A 26,844-nucleotide genomic window follows, 5' to 3' on the forward strand; every position below is an offset into this window, starting at 1 on the left:
TTTACGTCTAATTTTTTTCCGACGTCATTCAATGAAGTTTTCCGGTAGCGATCGGTCGTCCCGCGTAATGAATTCTCTCCTCCCTCAAGCCCTTCGTCTCTCCTGGCATTATGACATCGACAATCGTATTCATTACGGCCGATTCGATCACTGTCAGCGGCAGGCAAGTAGATACCGTCGAGTGCCGTATATCGATATTCATTATCTATTACGTTATCCCGGGCGATCGGGTGCTCGGTCATTCGCCAAATGCATTCGTATACGCCATAAATCAACCGCCGCGAAAATATTAACTCTCTCGACCGCACACGTGACATGGATATTTCACGATGAAGCGATCGCACGCGTGTTACTTTACACTGCGTTACAGCGCGATTGCAGTTTTACTACGGACGTTGATGGATCGGTATAACTCGGTGACGGATTATTCGCTCGGTGGCTGTTGTTACGATAAAAAAAATTTTTCCCTTTCAGAAGACCGGCCGATCATTATTATTTTAGACCGCGACAATTAAGCGGACAGTGAAATATTATTTCGCGCAGTAAGGAAATATAAAATTATTCGGTAATGAAAGATACCTGGGTGCGTAATAATAATAATAAGAGTAATAATAATGATAAGATTGATATTGCCCCCGTGCTATACGTAATAAACAACGATAAAGTAATTATTAACCACGACGTGAAATAACAACCTGATTAAATTTGCTTTAATATATTAATTAATGTACCAATTAATATTCTGAAAACATCGACCGGCGGCACAGTTTGATATTTTATTTGGAACATCAAAGTAAATGTTTGCGCGGAGAGCTGCTCCGTGGCAAATCTCCGTATTTTATTTCGCGCGGACATTTAGGCTTTCAAAAAAAAAAAAAAAAAAAAAACTTTATATCCGCTCCCGTCGAAGTTGAAAATTCGCCTCCACGTTCCTATTCGGGGAATAAGATTGAAAAGTTGTCCGATGATCGAGTAAAGTCGTCGGAAAAGTTTATCGACCTATTCTACGTGCGACGCAACGATGCAGAAAGGAGAATCACCTGTTAATTGCCAGTCGGTAGTGCATGTGCAACAACACTTAGCATAATACGAACGATCATAATCGATAAGTTCCTTAACGAGCTACCCAACACAGATACGTGATCACCGAGCTGCTCCAGAGCGACTTGCACAAGATCATCGTGAGCCCACAACATCTCAGCCCGGACCACATCAAGGTCTTCCTATATCAGATCCTACGAGGTGAGTAACAGTAATTCTAACGTTCCACATTATTTTCGCCGAGCGTATAACAATGCAAACGGAAAGTTTTATATATGTATATAAATATTTTTTTTTTTAACGAAAAAGATTTTGAGAACGACGATACGGTATACATATAAAAATTTTAAAGTTTGCAGCAGCGCATAATTTTTATAAGCCTCGCATATAACGCTCGCTGCCAAGTTAAATTTCAAAAGTGTAACGAGGACGTGCGACGTAGGCGAATATCTAGTAGATAAGTCTGATTAAGATGTAACGAGTGTATCGAAAACAAAAAACCTATATAAAAAAAATACAGGTAAGGGTACTAAGGAATGAAAAAGTTCGAAGTTAGGGCTCCCAAGGCGACGGAGATGCCGGTCCAAGTCTCTCTAGACGGCCTCTCAGGAATCATTGAGGTCGAGATTCCGAGATAGCTCAAGGTGGAAGGAGAGGGAGGGCGGGATGGAGGGTGGCGTGCGGAATATGGGAGAGAATAGAGCTTGGGCGCGGGGAACGATATGAGAATAGCGAGAGAGGTGGAAAAAGTCGACGGTTATAAAAATCCACGAACGGCATATTACCTCCGTCGTCGTCGTCGTCGTCGGGCAACGGTTTAGGTGGCAGGGATGGGAATTCGGTGGGGAGCAGTGGGGGCGGGAGAGCCGAGGATAAACAGGATCGTTTCTATTCATCCCTCGGGATCATCCTGGGATCTCGACGCTCCTATATCGTCCTTACATTGTCTGGCTTGCCGAATTGCTAGTCCTCGCCTCCCCCTACCTACCCATTTACTATCGCTTCGTCCCTCTCTCGGAGTTTAAAAAGAGAAAAAAAATGTTCGTTCACCTTTCTCGCAGCGTCCCGTTTATCTTTTTCTCTTGGTCAGTCCCGTCGTTATTTTTCCCCTTTCCGCAGGTAAGGAAAGCACGCGTGAGACACACGACTTATTTTGACGTACGATTATTAATATTTGATTTCACTCGGCGAGAAAATTACAGGAGGAATAAAATTTATCGGAGGCTCTTAACAGCTCTTATCAGAATCAATTCGACGGTATGAGAATTCGACGTGACGACGTAATATGAAGAATGTGCGTGACGAAACGAAGGGAATATTGTTTGCAATTTTATTTGTCCTTTGTAGAGTTATGAAAACTAGAGATTCTTCTGCGTGTTGGAAATTGCATATTGCACCGCCGAGCGTAATTTTAATCAAAAGCACAGCGCATGTGATTACATTTCACAGATGCGGAATTTTATTAGAAGACTGCCGTCCCTTTGTATTCCGTGCGCGCACGATTTGACTATCCAAAAACGTGGGATAAACATCTCTCATCGAGCGGGAGCGAGCGAGAAAGAGAAAAAGAGAGAGAGAGATAGCGGATCAAAGGGTGCGCCAGATTAAAAGGGTCTCGACACGACGCAACACGGGCGATAAAAAAGGGAAGACGATGTGCATTGTCTGAAAATGCAATTTTACGATAGTCGACAATAGTTTTTCTTTTAATACCGACAACTCCTCGGTTAAGAATCGCTTTCTCTAAAATTGTCTTTCTTTGTCAAATACCACTTTCAAAGATGCTTCAAGTAAGTTAAAACGGGCAAGAACATTCTTGCGCGTTGTGATAATCGAGTCGGGGGGAGTTCGGCGCGCTCTCGCGAGTGAGACTCTTTTGAAGCCGATTGCATCCTTCGGCTCTTATTAAGGACGACGGGAGAGACGCGGCGCAAAAGGGGTAGCTACGGTAATTCATCATTCGTCGTGTCTTCGCTTTTATTTCTCTTCTAGTCTGCGGTTTTCGAGGATAATTTGTCACGACAGGTTCCGTCGCGTCTCCATCCCCCAATCTCCTCTCTCTCTCTCGTTTGTCACGAAGGATGCAGCTCGAAACGCGCGATAGCGGCGGCGAAGGTAGAGAGAGGCCTGGTGCTATCGGCCACGTTCACCCTTCGCTTCCGCTCTCAGAAACCGAAAGGAGGTTTGTAGCGCAACTGGTACAACGCGAGAGTAACGCGAATGCGTCGGATCATTATGCGCCGGCCGACTGAAGCGCACCGTCGCGAATAGCAAATTTTTCTCGTTTTCTCATTACCGAGAGATCTTTCCCGCTTCGTCATGGCGAGACGTCTTTGTTCTGTTTCTCTTTTTTTATTTTTATTATTATTAATATTTTTTTTTAATTCTTTTCTTTTTTTTAATTCCGTCTTCCGCAACGAAATAGAGTTATTTATGAAATTAGTCTTCGATATACTCGTACGTAAGCACGGGAAGAATGGTATCTCGAGGTAATGTAGTAATGTGATTGGAATGACTGTCGAGGTGAAATTGCATTGTCAGCCACGTGTAATTATCTTAGTGATAGCGGAGATTTATTATGTTAATAGCAAATAAATCAAGTGGTGAGATAACGAAAAAAAAATTGTTTAATTAAAGCGAAAAATCTGCCATAATTACGAGTGCATATGTTGCAATTATAAATAGTCGATTGGTCGAATAAATTTTACATTTGCTTCGTAAACGTTTGTCCGGAATCACGTATTGAATATCGAACAGGCGGTCCTTCGAGAAACGACTCTCGTCACAGCCGATTTCTTTTTTGCCATTGCGGTCAAGAGCAAAGACAGATGCTCGTTAATCGCGACTAGGACCCGCTTTCCTGGACGTACGCACGGGTCAACGTCCTTTCGAATTGGATCCCGGTCCTCCGGGTTAGCCTGAACTTTTGTATGCCTCAACGGTACAAATCTCAACCAGACCAAGACGCCAAACCGGAAAACGGCGCGCGTTTTTGATGCGCCCGTTAAAGCCGCTCGTGCCGGGAATCGCAAATCGTTAGTCGCGTTCGCGATCCTAAATATCGCGCATTAAACGTTCAAGTTTCAACGTTTCGCTCCGTCGAAAGTAAGATAAACCCAAGATGTTCTAGCAGCACCGACAACTTCGTAATAACCTTCCGCGATAATTCGATATACAAGTTTCTTTCCTTCGAAATTCTATATAAAATTAATTTTTTTTCTTTTTTAATTTATTTAAAAAAAAAAAAAAAATTATTTTAAAGTTTCTCATCGCGTTACGATCTGTTTACGTTGAAGCAATATAGAAGTGCGAAGAAGGCGATTATTTTTTATTAAGGAGATCGCGTGTCGTGATCTGATCTTTTCACGGACGACTGGACCATTTCAGAGTTTCCCACCCAACATAGGCGCAACGTATAAAGTTCAGGCAGATAGAGCAGAGAACAGCGGATTCTCTCTTCTTCTCTCGACTGGGTCCGAAACCAGTCCTGCCGCCGCCCATCCGTGACCCCGGACCCCGTCATCCGGTCGGGCTTTGGCTTCTCTTCTAACTATCTCGCCACTCCTGCTCCCTTGTCCTGCGTCCTTCTATTTCTCCCCTCCCCCGCCCTCCCCCTTGGCTCCCCTTTGTCGCGACGTTTTAATTAAGGAGCAATATCTTTTTGAAGAGAAATTGTAGTATTTCTCCTTTTAATCCGAGAAGGCTGCCGCGCCTCGCCGGCATTGTGCAACAACAAATCGATACCTCGTAACAAGAGCAACCGATATCCGCGGAAAGAAAGCGGAAGAATGAAAAATGTATTTTTAGACAAATAAACAGTATCGGGGGAATTTAACGGTGAGAGTTAAACCATTTTTTATTTCTTTTTTTTCGAACAGAATCGCGTTGTAAAGCTAAAGATGATTTAAAATCTTATTTTTTCCCATTTTTATTATGCGCGTCTCGATTTAATTTCCCTACCCTCCTCAACGAGATATTTATTCGGCGCTATATTTCTCACTTAAGATCTTCATGAGATCTCGTACGATGGAACGATCTTGTGGTAGTAGAGGTAGTAGTAATTTCCGTGCAGAGTACGACACATGTCGCGCGGCGTGTCCGACTTGGTCGATTTGTATGCTCGTACTACTTGCTAGTGGTTGCGATCGACGTCAAACGAATCTTAATGAGCGGATTACGCGGTGCATAATTTAGCTCGCGGTTAAATGTAACGTTGGACGTAAAGAGAAAAATAAAAGAGCGAGAGAAAAAGATGGGGGGGGGGCAAGAGGAGAAGGGAGAAAATAATTCGATACTCCGATGAGACTTAATTCATGCGACATTCTAGTCCTATGATCCTATGATCTGATTTGACGTTACACGGATGTGCGGCACGAAGACCGAGACGCATGCCGGAAGCGGATCGATGCGATGTAACGTACGTAAGTACGCTCGTGCAAGCGCGCACGTGTGTTAATTAAATTCAACGTCTGATCGGAATTGACTTAATCGACAACAAGTGTATCGATCAAGGATAATATTCTGAGAACGACGTGGCAGTATGTGCACGTCGCGTAGCTGAATCCTTAATCAAGCGTGCGATAGAAACCGCGATGTCGTAAATTACATGACACTTTCATTAAATAGAACAGCGCGATGTACATACGTCAATCGTTCGAATGGGTAAAATTATTCAATCGCTGACGGAAAAATAAACGACTGGCGTTAACCAGAAGAGACAATTAGAAGCATCGAATAAAATAAAATAAAAAAAAACAAGAGTACGAGCAGTGGTATAATTATGAAATTATTAATTATTGTACAAGATTTTTTTTTTTTTTTTTTCCCCTTTAATTCTCCAAGGTCCAAATGTTCATGACTTTTATTTTTTTTTATTTAATTTTCAGTTCATAATTTAAATTTGTTTTCTAATTCGATGAGACTACGAAATTGAAACGGATTGACGAACTAATAACGTTCTCGCATATGTATCGTGGTACAAGAAACTTTACGTAGATGAACGAAATTTCGACGGAAGCCGCAAAAGCTCGCAATCGCGGGTTTCCGGCATCCGCCAACAGCGATATTAGCGACGTACGTCGTGTTATATTGTTACAGCCCGACGAGAGCCGTCCAACATTTAAGATACACTCGGTGAACTCCGACGTGCGACAGGAAACCGCGCGGCGGCACTTATTATATACGAATTCTTTTCCATCTCCTCTCCGCGAGATAAATTACTCGGCAGGGATTAACGCGACGGGGTAATTAATCGCTCGCCGGCCGATTACTGCCCATTAACGGACTTCGTTCTCGAAGTTCTCAACGCAAACCTCTCTTTTTTCTTGTTGAGCAATCCTGCTCCCGCGATTCCCCGATCGACCCGCGAGGAAAGACGAATGGGAGCTCGACGTCGCGAACGTTTTCAGTCCCTCGTAGAAATTTTTGTGCGTTTATAAATCTCGCCCCCTTGTACTTTTCGGAACAATACGAGCTGAGTTTAAAATAGAAACCTGACCGCGCGCTACTGCCCGTTCGGATCTCAGGTGGTTGTCGCGTATAACGCGGTTGTCGGCCTCGCCGAAAATAAGTTCGCGTGACGCGAGGTTCTGTTTACAACGGCGTGATTCCGATGACGTGGCGGCGGTACGCGGGTATCGAAATAAACCGCGAGAAGCGTCGCGACGCCGGTTATATTCACGCGATAATGCGCGACGGTGCAGCATAACGTTCGACGCCGGGCATGTATGTTTGAAAGGCGGAACTTTAGATATATTAAATATTTATTATCAAAGTTTCCCCCGGGTATAAATATCGCACGAAATTGTATCGCGCGAAGCAGAGCAATTTATTCCATCATGTTCGTGGCATTTTGTTTACTAAACGGCAAATAATTTTCAGTCACGATACTCATAATGTTTTCATAATTTTGTAATAGAATGTTTAAAAGATTAAACCGAAATGATGCAAATTTGAACTAGAATTGTTGAACGCTTGTGAAAATCATCGCTAAACCGAATCTCACGTTTGGGCGACCGTTGACGAGTTCATCGCACCTAACATTATGGGTTCTCGCGTTCTCGCGCCGACCGGATTCTTTATTTCTTCTCCTATTTAGCCGAACGAGCGAGGCCGAGCGACGCCTTGATTATCGGCGTACGAAAGTCAAGGCCTCTCTTCGGGAGACCCGGTCTTGTCTCGGCTATCGACTCCAAGGTTGTCGGCATCCTTCTTCCACCGGAGAAGACAGCCGACAGACCAGTCGGATTGTACCGGTAATTCGTTAATAGACGCAAAAAAATGCCGACACTTTGGACGAGAATAAACCTACGCGACCGGTTTTTCGTGCTCCTTCAGCTTTGTTCGCGGTTCTCTCGTTAATAAATATAATAATTATAATAATAATTATTATTTCCTCATTTACCGTATCGAAGAAAGATACGAACAAAGAGACCGAGCCAGATATTTCCATTGATCGAGCGATTTAACTATTTCGCGAAAAATTTCATTAACTTTTTCAACATTCGTTCGAACTTTGTGTCACGTTCACTCGTCAATTAATTAAAGCGGTGTTCAATTAAAATAATTTAGTTTGCATAGGACAGTGGGGAAAAAAAAATACAATAGAGAGAACGCGATCAAATGCATACGAAGTCAAATGAAAATAACTGTAACCCTTCACCGGAAAACTCATCCGTAACTGGTCAGTGCTAATTGGCGTCTTTTGTCGCGTTGGGTTTTTTTTTTTCTTTTTTTTTTCACATTGACAAAAAAATAATGCTTTTACATTGCGTTATTCGAGACATATCTAAATGACGAGCGCGTAAAATCACGTTGATTGCGAGGGAAGCACGCAAGTCGGCTAATTTCATTGATAAAGAGTATTAAATAATTGGGATATTCATAAGTGGTCCGCTGATGGACTTTAATTAGCAGGCGTTTCCGCACGCGCGTAGCTAATTAATCGCCCGGCATAACTGAATTCACGATTTATTCAGCTCCCGCTAAATTTTATCGATAGTGTGTACGGCGACGAAGTTGACTTATAACGTGCGATCGATGTAATATCGCAAATGCGGATCAGTAGAGTGTTTCGCAATATGTTTCGATTTATGAATATTTCCGTATGCTTTTGACGTATCGATTGTGCCACATGTGTATCATATTTTTTTTTAGCGGACGATTACCTTTGCTAAAACTAAGAAAAGGGGGATGCGCCATTTACGTGTAATAATTTAACGTTCGATTAAACGCCGCGGCACGGCTTGCCGCGGCTAAATGATTTTTTTTTTTTTTCCACGCTATTTAAATAAGCGCACACGAAGATTCCGGCTTGTTGAGAGACGGAGAGGGAAATTGAGAAGGGGAGAGATAGCTTTCGGGATGCAAGTTAATCGCGTGCGAACGGATACGATAATAAGAGCGACCGTACAGCAAACCCGGACGAGGGACTTTAATTACGAGACGGACTTCCCGATTCTCGCCAGCTACCCCTCAGACGACAGATTACCCCCGGTGATATTACAGAGTTTTATTACTGCAAAGACTCCGAACGCTTTCGCGGCATGAATCCCCGTCACGACTGGGTGCGACACCAATTCGGAAGGTTTCCCATAATTTTAGATATACGTAAATCAAATTAAATTTTACCAGGTCCGGAAATTTAAAAAGATCAATCAGCGTGTTTGTTCTCCTATTAGCGGTCGCAACTAATGCGATGTTATTGAGTGAGAGCTACCGGATCGATCAGTGGCCTGAGTAGGCCGGCCTGACAATGAGATTATCGAAAACCACGTGCCTAAAGTTGTTTTAAATCTTTTCTAATTCGCGATTCTATCGGTCAGAACGTTGCTCTTTTATTTTATAGTTAAGTGTTTAATGCTTTAAATTAACCCTCCCGATTAATCATTTTGGCACTTTAAGCGCCTCAAAAGAGTGATATTTTCCCCCAAATTGCAAAACAATAGAAATATATATTGTGTAAAAACTCACCAGTCTGCATGAGCGTCAGCGGAGTTGTAGAATTCTGGCGTTGGCTGAAACATAAAATTAAACAATTAATGTAGACATGACGATATATCAGTTAATTAATTTAATAAAAAAAAGGTAAAGGTTTTTATTAAAGAATTTATTTAATAAATTGATGCTCACCTAAGAGTTGCTCCGCCGAGGCAGGATGCCCCCCGGGCCTGCTCCTCCTCTCAGATGGGACGTGTCGAGCCATCCTTCCGCGCACAGGAAACTCGCGAACGCGCCCGGGTGAAGTTACAATCGCGATAGCTAATAAAAAAAATTAAAAAAAAAAGTCACTTAATCTCTCGCGCGACCCTGATCGGCACTCGCGTTCCTAAATGTCGAGTAGCAAAAATCGCCGACTATTTAACGATACGCCCGAGAAGTCGACCGACGAACTGTAACACACAAATAAAAAAATTAAATTGTAGATATGCTGTAAAATCATTTCCATCATTAGAAAAAAAATTAGACGCGTCTCTAAGTACTTTCTTAATTATTTAAATGACAAAGCTAGTAATAACGGGCAAAAGAGAACTGATACTTACCACGCGGTTGCTCCACTGATGCAGGATGCCCTTCCTGAGCCTCCTCCTCCTCTCAGGATGTCTGCGGGATGTTGGGTTGGTCCTTCGACGAAGGTGATCCTCTGGATTTTCATCTGAAACAAAGACAAGTTACATTTGATTAGAAAAAATGACGAATATTAAACGTGCTGCGTTACAAGTGATCACCGCGCGAGATTATATCAAAAAGACACAGTCGCTGGTACGTACAATTAATCTGGGAAGGTAATTCACGCCAGATTATGTGCCCCCGGCCCGTCGATTATGTGTAGTTCTTTAATACGTACGGAGCACGTGCTGCGTACGTACATATGGTTCGACCGCTGGAGAAGGACAGAGCGAGAGTGGGAGTAGTGGGAGAACGCAGCTCGCGCGCGGCACGTAGGCTCGCGCTCACTCTCTCCCTCACTCTTCCCCGCTCCCCCCGCTCCCCCCCACGGCTATCTATTCGTACACCTTCGCTCACCTTGCCGTCTCCCTTCCCCCGGCCTTCTGTTCGTCTCTCTTTCTTTCTCTCACCTCTGCACATTTTAACGCGTTATAAAATTTTTTCGAGAATCAGCTAATTCATGCGTTAACGCATCATATACTTTTTTAAATAGGAATTTGCTGTCGCAATTCGTTCCCTAACATATTCTTTTAATTTTAACGAGCGTCGTGAAGAAAATGGAAAAAACTATTCGACGAGATAGCCGACTGTAATACTTTTTTTTTCTCTCTCTCTCTTTCTTTCTTTAACGAAACACTATATTTTATGAATCAACGTAAAAGAACAGTAAAGTCGATTCGTTGACAAGGATGGATCGGAAAACAACTAAGAGAATTTCGTTACCGGCTCTGTGCTCGGCCGCCACCCTGCCATGTTATTTCTCACTTCCCTACGCTCGCTATTCTTGCGCTAAAGAGAAATCGCTTTCTTAAAGTAAGACGAGGAAACAAAAGGGAACGAAAGATACTTTTGCAAAACCCCTGAGAGTTACGTCGGCTTTCTATCATTAAAAAACTCAAGAAGCAAATTATACTGATTGCACCGCGAGATACATTACGAAATTAATTATATCAAATTTATTAAACTTGTCACTTTTTATATCGCAAAGTCAACTAGGTTTATCGAACGTCTTTCTTTAATTTTTTTTTTTTTTTATTCACGTTATAACTTTTTTTTCAACTTAAATATTACTACAGTTTACTCGACAGGTTCAATATATGCACGCGTACAATATGTGGATTAAACTACCAAAAATTCGTAAAAATTGGTTCCGCATTGTAGCATTAAAGGGAGTAAATTCGGTTATTATTCATCGCATTTTACACGGATATTGGCGCGGCCCGAATTTCATTGACGGGCATTTTCGGTAAAATAATAACCGATTTTTGATTAAGCCTGATATAATCACCATTCCGAGGTACTCCGAATTTTCATCGGATGAAAAAGTGAGTGAGAGAGAGAGAGAGAGATTGCCACTCCGCATTTTGCCCGGCGTGAATTTTCATCGGTACGAAAATTGAGTTCACGTTGATGCGACCGACGTTTCGTGTCACAGCAACGGCGTCTCTGATGTTTTGTCAGCTTGTCATGTCGTCCAGAAAAATTCTTTCCCGTCACTATCATTTTCACAGTTTCGTACGGGCGAAACGACGACGATCGCGTGTCAATTTATACGATCGATAAAAAGCCTCGCGTTCTCGTGATTAATTTTCATCGATGCTTTGTGACGCTATTGGTGTTTCTACCGAATTGACTGGCGAGCGAATCGAATTTAATTTGGGCAATTTTTTTTTTCTGACGAAATACTATTATTCGAGCGTGGCTAAATCCTACCGTTCATTTTTAAAGTTTTTTTTTTTTTTACGTTCGCTATATCTTTTATAGCGTATTTTTAAGCTACCAATAAAGAACTAATTTATATCCTAATTGATATATAAAACCGAAAGGATTATAATTAAGATAAATTTATAATTTGCAACGCATTTGTGCTTTCAGGCCTCAAATATCTTCACTCGGCCCGCATTCTCCACAGGGATATCAAACCCGGGAACCTCCTAGTGAACAGCAATTGCGTATTAAAAGTGAGTCTTAATTTAAATTACTTCAGCGTGAGACTAAGCGTACGCTATCTCTAATCGAGCTCGCGGACGAGGAAGCATACAGCGAAGAATCTTTTCGACCAACATAAGCCGCTTTGTCCTAAATAGAATCAATTTATCTGAATTTACCCGCCTATTAGTCTATTCTATTTATGTATATCGAATGGGCGAGCCTGTTAACCTCTCTCTTTCTCTAGATCTGTGATTTCGGGTTGGCTCGAGTGGCGGAACCCGACCAGAACGTCCACATGACCCAGGAAGTGGTAACACAGTATTATCGCGCGCCGGAAATCCTGATGGGCGCGCGGCACTACACCGCCGCGGTAGACGTGTGGAGCGTTGGCTGCATCTTCGGTGAACTCCTACGCCGGCGGATTCTCTTCCAGGCCCAAAGCCCCGTGCAACAGGTGAGCGAGGGACCTCGGAAATTCATCCCGCGCCTACTCCGAAAAGGGCCTTACATCCTCAACTTAGCAACACTTCCGATATCGTGGCGTATCAAAAGACAAAAAAAAAATTCCTCGCAACGAAACATTTTTTTATTCTTTATCGACGGTGGAGTAGAACGACAAAATTGGGTTTTAAAAAGAAAAAAAGGTTGGAAGAGATAATGTCAGCGATAGACATTTAAGTTAGAAAGTTCCTAAAAAGTTGTCGAAAAGCTGCACCGTAAAAATATGCGCGGGGACGAAACCGATTTATTGATGAAAAATATCAAAGTTGTTTCAAAGCACGACATGTATGTAGCTCTTCTATTACACCCACTCTGCTTGGAGCTACATATGCATTGTGTTTGGGAATAACTGCTATTTTTTATTCTAAACCAGTTTTTTTACGGGTTTTCGTTTACGTTGTATTTTCTACGTACATTCAATAGGTTTTTTTTCCCTCCCTTGTTTTTCGAAAACCTTTAGGGTTTTTTTTTTTTTCAATTCTTATCAATCTCGTTATCTTTTATGGCTTTCTTTTAAGCTTGGTTTCATTAACTGCACTTATACCCAGCCTTTTAAACCTTATCAGTCACGATGTTACTACGAGTATTTTGCGTTGCTAGCTAAGGGAATTATTTCAAAGTGAAAAAAATGAGCCCCTTTTTTTCTCGATCGCAGCTCGAGTTAATTACGGAGCTGTTGGGTTCGCCTACTCTCGAGGAGATGAGGTATGCATGCGAGGGCGCAAAGTCTCACATGCTGAGAAGGGCGCACAAACCGCCGTCGCTTGCGACTTTGTACAATCTTAGCAGCCAGGCGACGCACGAGGCCGTCCACTTACTCTGCCAGATGCTAGTCTTCGATCCCGTAAGTTATTTACTTCACGCAAAAATAGATAACTTTTTCGTTATCATGAGCCACATAAAGCTTCGACTTTATTTGTGCTCAATGATAAAATTTCAATTTATATATATTGAACTCATATTATTTTTTATCATATTTTCAATTTACAGAATTTTGATACATAAAGTAGAGTAGGTGGAGCAAAAATATTTTAGTCACATTTATCAGAACTGTCGTTTCTTTTTTATTTTTTTTTTAAATAAAATTACTATTTCTCTTCGAGAAATTTATATGTCGCTTCAATCAATTAGTACAATCTCGGGTTTTGCATTTTACTGCCAATTTTTTTCCGTTGTTTTTGTTGCATTTATTTATATTAACGATTAAAATAAATAACGAATTTGTAATCGATTGTTAAAATGCTCTTTTTGTTTTATTCAAATTTCTTTCTCATTTTACGACGCCCCTAATGACTTTTTTTTTTATAATTGCTATTACAGGACAAAAGGATCACCGTGGTGGACGCCCTGGCGCATCCTTATCTAGACGAAGGTCGGCTTCGATATCATTCGTGCATGTGCACATGCTGTTACACGACGAGCGCCGGTATGAGACAGTACAGGGTGGATTTCGAGCCTTCGGCCGCCCATCCGTTCGACGATCTCTGGGAGCGAAAGCTTACAAGCGTGCAGCAAGTGAAAGGTGAGAAACGCCGCCGCGTTGACAAATCGATAGGAGAAACAAAAAAAAAAGAAAAAAAAACGAAAGCGAAGTTTCGCGAATGCCGTCTCTTGCATCTTATTTAACGAGAAATTTCTTTTTTGCAAACATCCATGGACATATGGCGTCATTGCGTTATTAATGATAATATGAAACGTGCATCAGTTCCGAATATTGAAAACTTTGTTTTCTACATTTTTTTTTTTTCTATGAAAATACATTTTATTTATTGAATAATAAACAAGATTCGCGTTTTTGCGTGCAATTTATTTAGCATGCTGTTTGAGAAAACTTTTAATATCCGGCGGTATTGATCGTTCCGTGTTAATATTTCGTTGACTTTTTTACATTGAATTTTTTACGAATTGAAATTGACAGTTAAAGATTTATTTTTGCATTGTTATTCGTAAAATAAAGCTCGCACATTGATTCAAGAATATCTCACGTATCGGGGCAGTGACGTAAACAGTAAGTATCTCAGGCACGTGCCTGCGCTATTCGAGAACAATAACTGCGATAAACAGGCTCGCATGTGTGCGTGTCACGATAAATCAGTTTATCTCAGCAGCGACCGGCCGTTACGAGCCACGGTGGGGCTCTCGCATATCTTTCTTCGTTGCTATAATCGTCAGCGATGAAGCGGAGGAATAACGAATCCGACGAGTAACGCAAAATTAAAGAACAACGCCTTTGTCGCTATCGCGCGGATTCTCTGCGCCGACTTTTTTTACATTGCAAAATCAAAGTTTAGAGACGATAGCAAGCTTAATGATTTGCAACGATCATCAAAAACAATAGATTAATTTATATATATACGGCGTGTGACCCGTATAAATTATTGACCCGTGGTAATTTATAAATACATAATTGAAAGAAGCGAACTCTTGCGCAATAAAGTATTTAGAATGTTCAGGCTCTTGTTTTAATGAAGAATGATTAGATTAATTAATGACGATTTCAATAATAAATACGAGTACTGATTGTAAGGGAAAAAAAATATTCAAAAAAAAAAAAAAAAAATACATGTACATAACGAATGAAACGTCTCAAATGAGAATAAATTGGCTGCGTGTTTGGCGCAGGCCATGCGATAAGGATATAAAGCATGGCGTTATTCACGGTGTCATTATCTCTGCGGGAAATTATATCGCGCCATCAACGTCCCCGTCTCCGCCATTCACTTATGTGCCGGCGCGTTGTTGTTTGTTTCAGAGGAGATGCACAAATTTATAGCAGAGCAGCTGAACACGTCGCGAGTACCGCTCTGCATAAATCCGCAATCCGCGGCGTTCAAGAGCTTCGCGAGGTAAGCCATATTTGTAAAGTAAATCCACGCGAATCGCCCTTGGCCGCGCATTATGTTCCAAAACTACTGGAGACGGCCCCGAAAAGCCCGGGGATCCGAAAGTCCGCGCAAGCCCGTTAGATATATTAGCCGATAAAATAATTTATCAAAATTACTGTACTTTATGCGTCTTTGAATAAAGTTTATTCAATGGGACTTTATGAGGCTATCGTGTAGATTGCGAAATTATACGGGACGATTTTATTATACCGAAATTATATATAATCATAATACGAGTGGTCCTGTAATTTTGGAACACGCGATATTGACACGACCCGATCCATAAAAGTCCCTCTTTCGCATACAGGAAAGTCATCAGAATTGATCGACGAAAGAAGTACCCGAGAAAATTAAAAAGGAGAGAGAAATAAAAAAAAATAAGAGAGGCATTTTCACGACGACTCCCCTTTCTTTACTGTCCCTCAAAATTAACCTTAAAGAAATATCAACCTTTTCTCGCATTCGTGCATCTCCCGCATCGCGATCTCGTATCCTATATCCCAGATAAAAGGAAAAAAAAAAAAAAAAAGGAAAAAAAGAAGAGACAGGCTAATAATCCCGAAGAGAGTTCATAGAGGGGCGCACAGTGTTTCTTATCAAGAAATCGAATAGTACGAGCGGAATATACCCGGTGTTTGAAGAGTAGTGCTGACTAAAGCCGGCTGAGTCTTTCGATGTATAACAAGAAAGAAAGTAAATTTCAAAATCGATTAGACGGGGAGATGAGTCGGAGGGAAAAGAAAGAGGGGAGGGCCTTTCGTCCTGGCGATCCTCTTGAAAACGTTCACAAAGCTGTGTAGCTTTTGACGTTGTGCCGAAGAAAAAAGAAAAAAAAGATATAAAGTCTAAAATATATGTGTGTTTTCATATAACCCTGTCGGCCCACTGTGATACAATCGCTGTATGCGATCTCTCGAGATAGCGAAGGATCAGAAATCAAGTAGATAAGGAATTGATGGTTATCAATATCGCCGAACGGAAAATTAAAACGATATTTTAAAGCTGTCGCTTACGAAAAATACACAAATGTATATAAATTCTTTTTATATATGTATATTTTTTTTTACCATATTCTTTGGCAAACTCGTAGTTTATTTCTCAAAATTTCCATAAAATATGCTTCTTTCTCGGCCGCTTTAGATATTTTTGTAGATATAAAATTATTAATGTTATATTTTTAAACCTAATTTTAAATTTCTGCAAATTTTTAGAAAGTAGTGTTGATCGTGATATTTATAAGTAGAAAGATAACTTTGTATTTTACGTATTTAAATTTATCGCGTTTTATGATACGAAAATTTACATTATTAAGAGTAATGAAAGTACCGTATTAACGGAATAATCAATTGGAGCGATCAATTTATTTCATCATAAAATAACGAGGCAATATTTTATAATGTTTACCGAGAGAAATTATAAATTCTCGGCATGACACATATATTTTAATGATGAAAACAACGAAAATAATACGACAACAAATATAAGAGACACAGTAAAAGTGATTTAATTAAAAATAATAAATTAGAATCCGTTAGGGGCTTCAATAAAGATTATGAAGTCGAGAAAATAAACTTATTTTGCCGTCTACTGAGTAATTTAATTTTAAGTATTTAATTATTGAATTATTTTTTTTTTTTTTTTAATTATGAAGCTTCACGCAATGTAGGACGATCTTCAAACTTGCATTATAGAATATCGTCCTAGTTTTCTCTCTGCGATATTGAGACGAAGAAACATTTTTTAATAGTAACAGACCTGTGTCATATTTTTCCCCAGATTACACTACTCAACAAAATTTAATTTTCCTTTTGTAGAAGTATAACAAAGATGAAACGCCGTACTTAAACGTCCGTGACGTCTCTGGTTTCGAAATTTAAGATATCAGTACGTCTAGATTTTTTTTGCGTCGCAGATTATTATTGCCATTACAAAAAAAAAAAAAAAAGAAATTATATTCCGTCCAAGTATATTAAACGAACTCAACTTTTTCGACACGCTACAAATTATCTCGTATCGCCAGCAAGAAATTCGAAGGACCCAGGCGTGACTCTTGCGGCATTGTATGACGAATTTGGTCCAGATTTAATTTTCACCGTCTCTTTATTTTCTAATATATCCGGTACGCGAAGAAAAAAAACAATAAAAAAAAAAGAAATTTACGAAATACGTCCCGGTCTGCCAATTTGATGCTCAATTCGCGCCGATTACCGTCGCAACTTCTACAAAGAGTGTGTTGTTGGGTAGTGTTACTTGCAACTGATGCTGGATATGTAACAATTGTACGTCTTGCTTATTCTGCCGTCAAGTTAGAGCAAGCCGATCGCCGAACCAGCGCCCTGCGCCGCGTATACGTACACGTTACTACTACCACTACCGACTCAGCTATCTACCACTGTCAGCTACTATCGACTACTACCGCTATCGTCTACTACTACTACCGCTACTACTACTACTACCAATCGTGTTACGCCTCCTCCTGAACGAACCGAACGAACTGAGAATCAGCTATAGTCCGGCGCGACCTCGCTCGCAGAGGTACATGATCCTGCCTATTTTTTATAGTATCAAATATATTGCCTTCTTGCTTGCGTTAACCACTGTCTCACCCTGGGTACACCTTCGTTTACCTCATGATGTCACGAGCGATTACTTGCACGTGCTTAAAAATCGGGAGAGGAGCGGACCGGCGATCTCCCTTCGCCACCTTGATAAAAAAAAACGCGTCGCAATTTTTCGAATCAGATCAGCCGCGCCGCGTGTTAAAGTGTCAAGGCGGGTTGATTGCGCTCGAATGGGGTGACACACTTGCTCATGATTAAATATCATTGCAGATAAACATGATCATTACGACGACATCGCGCGAGCGGTTGATTAAGTATTTGCGTATTGAAAGGAGAGCGAAATTCCTCGGGGATCCCCCTTTTGTGTATCGGGCGAAATTTATTTTGCGACGGGAGAATCGCGAGGAAAAATCGGTAACGTCAATCAGTTGTCGGTTCACGTTAAGGTAGTATTTCTCAACTTGACCTCGTTAAAAATGATTAAATTCGGATTGAATATGGTTCTTGCGAAACATGCCGCGTATCCAATTAGTAGATTAAATTAAGGGTCATTATTATTGAAATGTGGATTATATTTTCGAATATTTGCCACGGAATATCGCAAGCATGATATTCCAATAATATTTTGCAAATAATCGTATTGTTACAAGTGCAACTGTGCGTTTATTTTGCGTTGGAACAACAATGCCTCGTGTACGCTCGTAGCAGCTAAGTTAATTAAAAAATGTATGCAGTTAATCAAAATGAGTTTTCCGAAATAAATTTTGTAAAAAATACGCGATAATTAGAATAATCCGGTAAAGCCGGCGGGGTGTTTCGCGGATTTGGAACGACGTGGCTTAGGTGACAACCGACGAGACGCGTTTAGCGATGCTAATTAGCGACAGTTTCGCGTACGCGCAATTAACGGGGTTCCTTAAACATCCGCGCGACGGTAATATGCTCGGCATTAACTCGGCAGGATACCGTTCCTTTGTTCGACGAGTGTTTCCGTCTCCTCCCGAGTATATATACATCTCTCTCTCTCTTTTTCTTTGTTTCGACTTGGCTAGAACGTTGCCGAAGCGAGAAATCGCATCGCTGCTGGCCTACTTTCGCGGCTACTGAAAAGCGAGCCCGAAGGAATCTAATTAAAAAGAAAACAATTACGATCTTCGAGGAACATCTGCCAATTACGATTCAATAACGCTCTTTTTTTTTTTCTTTTTATTTTCAACTCGCACTTGTAAAATATTAAAAATACATTGAAGGACGATTAATGTATTATACATGTCGATAATATGGTGGGAATAAAATTAAAAAATATTTCTTTCACCGAGTTAAATTGAGATTTTTAAAAATGTAAAATTTAGCGACCCTCAGAAAACTTTCTGATCGAATTTCTGCCTTCAACTCTACGAAGTTTCTTACGTTATAGTTTAATGTGTAATCGAGCCTTGATTATCTGCATATAATAACTAAGCGGTCACCCCGATTTCATAAGCGCACGACATACCCGCACGACATATCTCGTCATTCTGCTACCTGTGCATATGAGAAAACGAGGGAAATGTCTGAACGAAGTACATTGTTTCGTCGTTGACATTATGAGTGTAAAGAAGGCCTGATCCACCATGCAGCCTTCAGTCGAGAGAAATATCGATGAAAAAGACAAATAATGACGCGCCAGAAAAAAAAAAAAAAAACAGAAAAAGAAAGAAAAAGAAAAGAACAAGACGAAGACTCTCTTTCAAAGATCTGCATATTTTCTCCTCAACCCTCAACCACTTCCCACATTCATCTGGAATTGTAACTCATGTTCCGACAATCCACGAAAAGCACTTCCTGTTCTACAGACATTATTTATCTGATATTAGGTCAGCGGCTTTGATACGAAGAATATTTCGAGACGGATAAAAAGACGGAAGCAGAATTGTGCTATCGACAAAAAAAGTATTTAAGAAAGGAGAGAGAGAAAGAGAGAGAAAGAAAGAATATTTCGAAACGAGACGATCGGCTGTCACGCGTGCTGACAGCTGCATGGAAATCAGACGAACATTTAGTTATTTGCTTACTGGGAGCCGAGATTTCTTAATTCGTCGGAATGATCGTCACGAGCGGATAGCGCGTGCTCTAGTTCAATAACAATAATTAATAATTACCGATGTCGGCTGTCACTTGGGAATTAAATTTAATGCCGAGATAGAAAGCGATCGTCAAAGACGATCAAAAAAAAAAAAAATATATAAATATACCTCGATTTGGTGTGTAGTTTTCACTAACTTAAAATCCTTGGCATGATATGGAATTTTAGAAAAGATATATATATTTTTTTTATGTTGTACATACGCTTTTTAGTTGTGTATATAACTTTTTGTGTTTCCCATAATTATGATAACAAATAGACAAATACAGTAATGCTGATTAACGAACTTTGAACGAGAAGAAAAAGAGAAGCACTCTGCACTATTACTGCTCGCTGACGATTTCAGTTCTTACTTAATCGATCGACAATGTCGAAGTGCGAAATGTCAGTTTGTTAATTATTATCCTGGCGCTTCATACTCGACGTTTTCGATCGTTAGAGAAAGCGAATGGCCGAGTAAATACCGAGTCTGTTTCGCATGGATTAATTTTGATAATAATCACGATTAATATTCAAAATTAATTCAATCAAATATCCAATTGTTTAAATACACTAGTCACCGTTTAGTTGTTGTGCTCGTCGGAAAGTTGTAGACTTTGGAAAAAAGTTCCTCGATTATTTTTAAAAATCAAACTTTTTAGTTAGACTAACAAACCTAATAATTCGACATTTCCGGCCGTAGAGAATTAGCTCGACAATTCGCACATAATTGTACTCGTTCTCCCTCTGTCCTACCTTCGCGATCGATTGCCCTAACTCTACGGCGATTATTTTCGTTCAGTTAATAGATCTTAAAATTCCATAGCGAAAGATCGATGAGATGATAATAAGCAAAGATTTTATCGGGACTGTTCGCAAATTTTTGGCCGTCGTACAGGGTGATCGACTCGCTTTACCGTAGAAGGGTCGCACGTTCCTCCCCGTCCTAGCTTTTTCAAGCCCTGTCTCCTCTGCCTTTCGCCGCCTCGACTAATGCCTTGCTCATACGACTTGCAGCTCCACAGTGGCTCACCCCTCGGAATTGCCACCCTCTCCACACCAGTGGGAATAAAAAAAAAAAGTCTTCCCCGTCTCCGAGATAAGCTATCGGACTCGAGTCGGTTGACGACTCCGCATCGCGCTCCGAGAAGAAAGGAGATCCTTTGCCGATCGGAAGATAGTAAGTCACCGATAACAAGAGGAACGAAAAAGGAGGGAAGGATAAACGGGGAACCTGAAGCTGCGGAGAGAAGAGCCAAGAGAGACAATAGACTGCCGCACACTGTAGCCTCAATTTTCGATTAACTGATACATATATGCGTCGCGAGGAGTGCGTGGAAAAGCTGAGCTTTATGCTCAAGCGCGCTTTCTTTGAAGTTGATTGTAATTAAATTCGAAGATCAATCGAGGACGACGTTGAAAATTTACACAGCCGGTAATTTCTGTTTTATGACACTCGAATGAGGATTATGTTGTTAAAAAGGAATTTTTTGTTTTCCGATTTAATTAACTAAAGTTCTTTTTGTGGAACATCACGGTTGTTAGTGCTCATAGAACTTTAGTTATGCTCACGGAATCTGAAGACAATTTTACAAATTCTAACAATGAAAATTAATATCGGAGATTAAATTATGACGCGAAAAGAAACCGACTCGAAATTCTATAAGGAAATTACACCGTGTTGTTTTTCCACGCATTTTTATCGCATCCGGCATGTATATATAGCAATATATTATACGTATTATACATTACATGATATACAAGATCGAGGGGAGGGACATTTACGTACAAACATACACACATGCACACACATACACGTCCATGCACACACGCTAGCCAATTTAAAACACAAAGTAGCCAATTGATTCCCATAGAGAGCGGTGGGAGATTCCTGAAGACTGGAATCATGGGTACCATGAACGAGAGGGCGAAAGGGAGGGAGGGAGAGTGATAATTAATTAGCTATTAGTAAATGCGAACGTCGAACCAGACGGGCCAGTCCTTTTTTTTTTTTTTTTTTTTTTTTTTCTTTTCTTAGATTTTACACATGTGTACAGGTCGCGCTGGCCATTTACGATCGAATATGCGTGCGAGCACTCGCGCGCCCGCGAGGGAAAAGTGCCGGGTGAGAAGAGGAATTCTCGAGAAATATTCCCAGAATGTCGTGTTAAATCAAACCGTTTTCACGAAAAAATATCTCTCGAGGAGACCGCGGTTCCGATTGTTTTGAATCGATGGTTCACGACAGAAGAAATATCGTTAGAAAAAAAAAAAAAAAAAAAAAAATCCGAATTGATAAGATACCCAGAGCGTCGCTGAGATAAGATTTGTCCTTGAGAGGATATCTCTCGGGGACGTTGTCTCAATAACGATAAAATTATCATTCCGAATTGAGTAATCCTTGATAGACTATATGAAGAGGATAGTTTCACATTTCTCTGGTTGTCCTTGCTGAGATTCCTCTGAAGGACAGCCGCCTATATATACTCGAGAAAATTAACCCCCCAGTGAAGTACATCTAACGATATCAGAGAGATGTTTAAGACCACCGGGGTTATATCCTCGAATTATATCGACGAGGTCTCGTGTTCGCGCAGTGCGGGATATTTGTTCGAGGATATTCGCACGATTTGGTTCACTCTTCGGTTGGTACGGAAACTTAATTTTTTTTTTCAGAAGCAAAAGATACAGTTTTTCTCTGATTCTAAGTTTACCGAAGCGAGAACTGAAACCTCGTGCGAACGAATCGATCATCGCGAGGCGCTTGGATGCGGCTTTTGATAAATCGGCAACGAATCGGAGAGAAACGAAGGAGAAGGAAGGACGAGAAGATCAACGTCGTCGGAACCGTACCGTCGAAGAAGTCGTCGTCGTCGATCTCGATGAAGTAATTAGCGTTAGCGACTGTAGAGATAATAAGCGACGCGATTGGCACTTTTCCCCCTCTGGCATTAGCATTGATAACGATGCATTTGATTCTAATGAACGACCGGCGTATTCGCTGGAAATAAAGACTAATAAAGTCCTAGATTGAAGTTGTCCTTCCTGAGACAGAACCGAAGGGAAAGAGAAAAGGTAGGTGGAAATTCAGGCGGACGTGCGACGAATGAAAATTGCGGAAGAAAACGGGAAGTGTGGGGGGGAAAGTTACGGCGGTGAAATCACAAACGCAGACGTAATTTATCGCGAATCACAAATTCATAAAGAAAATAGTCGCGTTAATGAATAGAATAAAAGTTTCCAAGCTCTCTCGTTGCTTCCGAAAACTTTACATTCGGAAGAAGAATGAGTGAAGTAGATAGGCAAATTTCGTAAGAGCGCGGAGTGTTTTTCAAAGGAGTATTGAAAAAACGAGTTGACGCGGCTAATTAAGAATTCGACAGAGGAAAGATGAAGGATCGAAGGATCTTGATTAACGAATTGTCGTTAACGTTCGCATTATTTGCGGGGGGAAAAAAAAATTAATCGCGGAAATAATAAAGCTTAAAACTTAGCTATTCTTCTGCGTGTATCAACTCGCTGCTTCGATAGGACGGAAGAAACTCGGGTCCTATTTTTTTTTTTTTTTCGTGACTATTCCGATCCTACGTTCGCTCGTTCTCGTCTCTCAAGACCAAGATCTCGAACGGGACTCCTTGGATCTCAGATTAGAAAATAAAGAGGAGTACGTCCCGCAGGACTTTCGCAATCCCATCGCGTATTGGGAAGGGAAGATAAGTACATGCGCGGACCGCGTGGACTAATATTCAACGACCTTTCTCATCGCCGAACCGATCTCGAAGATATTGAAAATTTTCGCGTTGAGAGAACGATCCTCGTCTATCTCGGCGACGATAATTTTCCCCTCGTTTACCACGCAATGGCGCGATCGTAGAGTCGCGGCTTATTCCCATAAACGCACTGCCGATTTGTCGTGTGACCGCGATGGTATCGATACGGGAAAATGAAGAAGGAGAAAGAAAGTGAGAGAGAGAGAGAGAGAGAGGGGGAGGGAGAAAGAAAAAAATAAAGAAATATATGAGGGAAGGAATTAATTAAATAAATAGTTAGAGAAAATATAGAAGAATAAAACGTAAGAAAATGAAAATCGGGGGATTAAAGCCGCCATAATATCGTTAGATTCGCATACTAAGAATTATTTGCATGATAAGAAAACGAAATGTCACACCTATCGTCATAAAATCTGAGTCTGCTGATTTTATGTTCGGTTTTAATCGCCTAATTAGAAGTATGCGGAGGATCGAGACGGAAGAGAGCAATAGATCGTTTCTGTGTGAATAAATATCGGTATTATTTTAATTATGTATAAGCGCCACTGCCGTACGATAATTATTAAATACGCAAATCCGAGCGATTCGAGCGAACTCCGACAATTGACTTTTCGATCAAGTCTAATTGGATTCTAATATAAAATTAAAATAAAAAAAAACTATTTGCAATATAGATTTGATTTCTCTGAAACCATTTAAGATATTTTTATCTTAAGACAATTGTTAAAAATTTATATGTTACAGTTAAATGTTAATTTAGTTTATTGTATAACGTTATTTTACATAATGGGAAAATGCATGCTTTATAAAAATATTACTTAAATTGAAAGAATTGGTGTGTATTGGCATATTTAAAATGTGATAAAATAATATAAATATTTAATTTGATTTGCACTGAAGATACGATTGTCGAAAGTCGTTTGAACGCTCTCATCTTCATTTCGACACCTAATAAAATGATAGTTTTAGAGAAACGCAGAAGTGATAGGACCGAGAGGCGTAAATTGGTCTATAATTATATGACGATGAAAAAGTAGAAAGAAATATTTTGATAACACGATATTGCGACGATGAAAAATATTCTGCATTTGTAGGAAAAATTATTTTCCGATCATGCTTCGGTGAATGCAAATGCAGGTATTTTTTTTCGTAGAAGGTTCAGAAATTTTCAAATAAAAGTCTATTGTTTATTAGCCCTAAATATTTTTCTCGTTTCGTCGCGCGTCTCGTGTCCTAAGAAACGTCAGGAAATATACAAAGAAAATGGAACGGCGCACATAATTACGTGTGATTTTAGATTTAGGGATTTTAGATAGCCAGTAGTAGTTTCGACAATGAGATACTTTGGAAACAAAGTGAGAGAAAAATGAAAGTAGCAATTTAGCGGGACACATCTTGCGTTTGATTTATAGCGACGGCAAAGGAGAGGCGTTTTCTCTTTTTATATTAAAGAAAAAAAATAAAAAGTAAAAAAAAAAAAAAAAAAAAACGAACGAAACTATCGTTTCAAGATAGTCGTGCGTGAATTAATTGTAGCCATTAATTATGTGTTTAGAAACGATGTGCCGTATATGTGACTCACGAAGAAAGGTGTATTAAAGATTGGATTAAAAAAGCTTCTTCAATATCGATACCCTCGACGATAAAGAAACATAGGCGTCTATCTGTTTGATGTTATTGCGAATTAAATTGCGACGCAAAGTATAGAAATAATTTTTCTTATTGTAATGCTCTTTTATTATACGACATTCTTCTTTATTTCACGTATTTTTCAACTGACCAAAAACTTACATTTTACGCAAAAAATGTATCTTTGTACATTTGTAAATTTATTAATCTTTATCAAATCAGTCACAAATTTATATTCTGTATATATAATGAAAGGGAAAGAATTTCTTTTCAAAAAAGTATAAGTGTTTCGCAAATTTAATTTAAAAAAATTTATAGAAATGCAAAAAGAAATTAAATAAATATATTTTATCGAGACATAAATATTTTAATGAATAAATCGTGAATGCGTTGAAAATGTGAAATAAAGATCTAAAAGTTACGGTATTTAGCCAGAAAACGATAATATTTTGGGAATCGAAGTGTGGCGTTTGTTAAACTCACGATAACGTCGCTGGATGTCGATCGAGAGAATTATTTAATCGCGAGGTATATCCAAATTTTAATGAAACGAAGTATTAAGTCGCATTTTTTAATCCTCTTGAAGTATAGTTTCTTTTTTTTTGTTAATATGTATATTCCGTCACACGCAACTTACGTGCTCATTATTATTATTACGATTATTATTACATTCATAATTTGCACGCAACGATGGCATGACCAAGAAAGATGCGTTTATCACTTAATGTTTCATCATGCCGATATTTCATTCGTGTATTCGTCGATATTACATATAACATCTGACACTGCGTATTTTTTTTGTTGGCAATGTAAAGCGTCGACGTATTGCGAATACAAAATAACTTCATTGTCAATCCACGATTTTTAACTCAAAAATTAACGCAAAAAAAAAAAAATAAAAAAAATTATTTGCGCGTAAAATTAATTTTTACGAACCGAAAACGATAATTAGTACACGTGGTTATTAATTATTGCGCAAGTTTCATCGTGAGTATAGAATTTTGTTGCGTAATTACTTATGTAAATTACATGTGCTTTATCCCGGAGTTCGATATATTTCTGTAATATCACATGGATTCCGTAAAGATCAGTGTATTAATTCTTTTACAACAATGATTACGCTTCTTTCGTCTGAGATCCTCCTCTTTGTAATTCTCGTTACAACATACTATCGTCACTTTATCATTTTCGATATCATTCGTACGTAAATTAAAACTCAAAATATTACGATTGCAAAATACGCATTAAGGCAATTGCAGTCGTATCATCCTAAGAAAGTTTTCCTGTTGCGGCGCAAACGATGATAAACCGAGAACAATGTGAGCGACTTTTTGTCTTTTTTTATATAATTCAACGACTTAATCTTACTATTCGTCACCGAGGAAAACACGCAAAGTTTTCTTATGCGGCTTTACGATTTTAGTTTAATTAAGAACGAGCGAACGGGAAAGACAACAAACCGAATGTAAGACTGGATATGTATGTATGAATTTAATTGGAGTTTAAAATCGGTACAACTTCGTTAATTTCTAATTTCTCCTTATAAATGTTTTAACAACGCAATGGAATAATAAGAAATAATAAGTCCTTTTTGAATGCAGAGAGTACTAAAAGTTTCAAATAGTTTACGACATTAATTTTTAATGTTATCAAACGATTACAGCGAGGATCGAACGTATTCCTCGCACATATGGAATGAATATTGTAATTTCCTGAAATTGTACCGATTTTGATTTCCGATCATAGGCCGAAAA

At 39.7% G+C, this 26,844-nt stretch overlaps 1 protein-coding gene across 1 annotated transcript in view; it reads left to right on the plus strand.

The window, feature by feature from the left end:
* Nmo (serine/threonine-protein kinase nemo) overlaps nt 1-24,950 on the plus strand; it is a 75,553-nt gene extending 50,603 nt beyond the window's left edge. The window contains exons 4-10 of the mRNA XM_070671356.1: nt 1,136-1,242; nt 11,584-11,669; nt 11,885-12,094; nt 12,797-12,985; nt 13,462-13,663; nt 14,894-14,987; nt 20,709-24,950. Coding sequence (XP_070527457.1) covers nt 1,136-1,242; nt 11,584-11,669; nt 11,885-12,094; nt 12,797-12,985; nt 13,462-13,663; nt 14,894-14,987; nt 20,709-20,763 — 943 coding nt within the window. The 3' untranslated portion in view covers nt 20,764-24,950. The remainder of the gene's footprint in view (nt 1-1,135; nt 1,243-11,583; nt 11,670-11,884; nt 12,095-12,796; nt 12,986-13,461; nt 13,664-14,893; nt 14,988-20,708) is intronic.
* Nucleotides 24,951-26,844: the final 1,894 nt, after the last annotated feature.

Source organism: Cardiocondyla obscurior, linkage group LG23, assembly GCF_019399895.1.
Source record: "Cardiocondyla obscurior isolate alpha-2009 linkage group LG23, Cobs3.1, whole genome shotgun sequence".
Taxonomy (NCBI): domain Eukaryota; kingdom Metazoa; phylum Arthropoda; class Insecta; order Hymenoptera; family Formicidae; genus Cardiocondyla; species Cardiocondyla obscurior.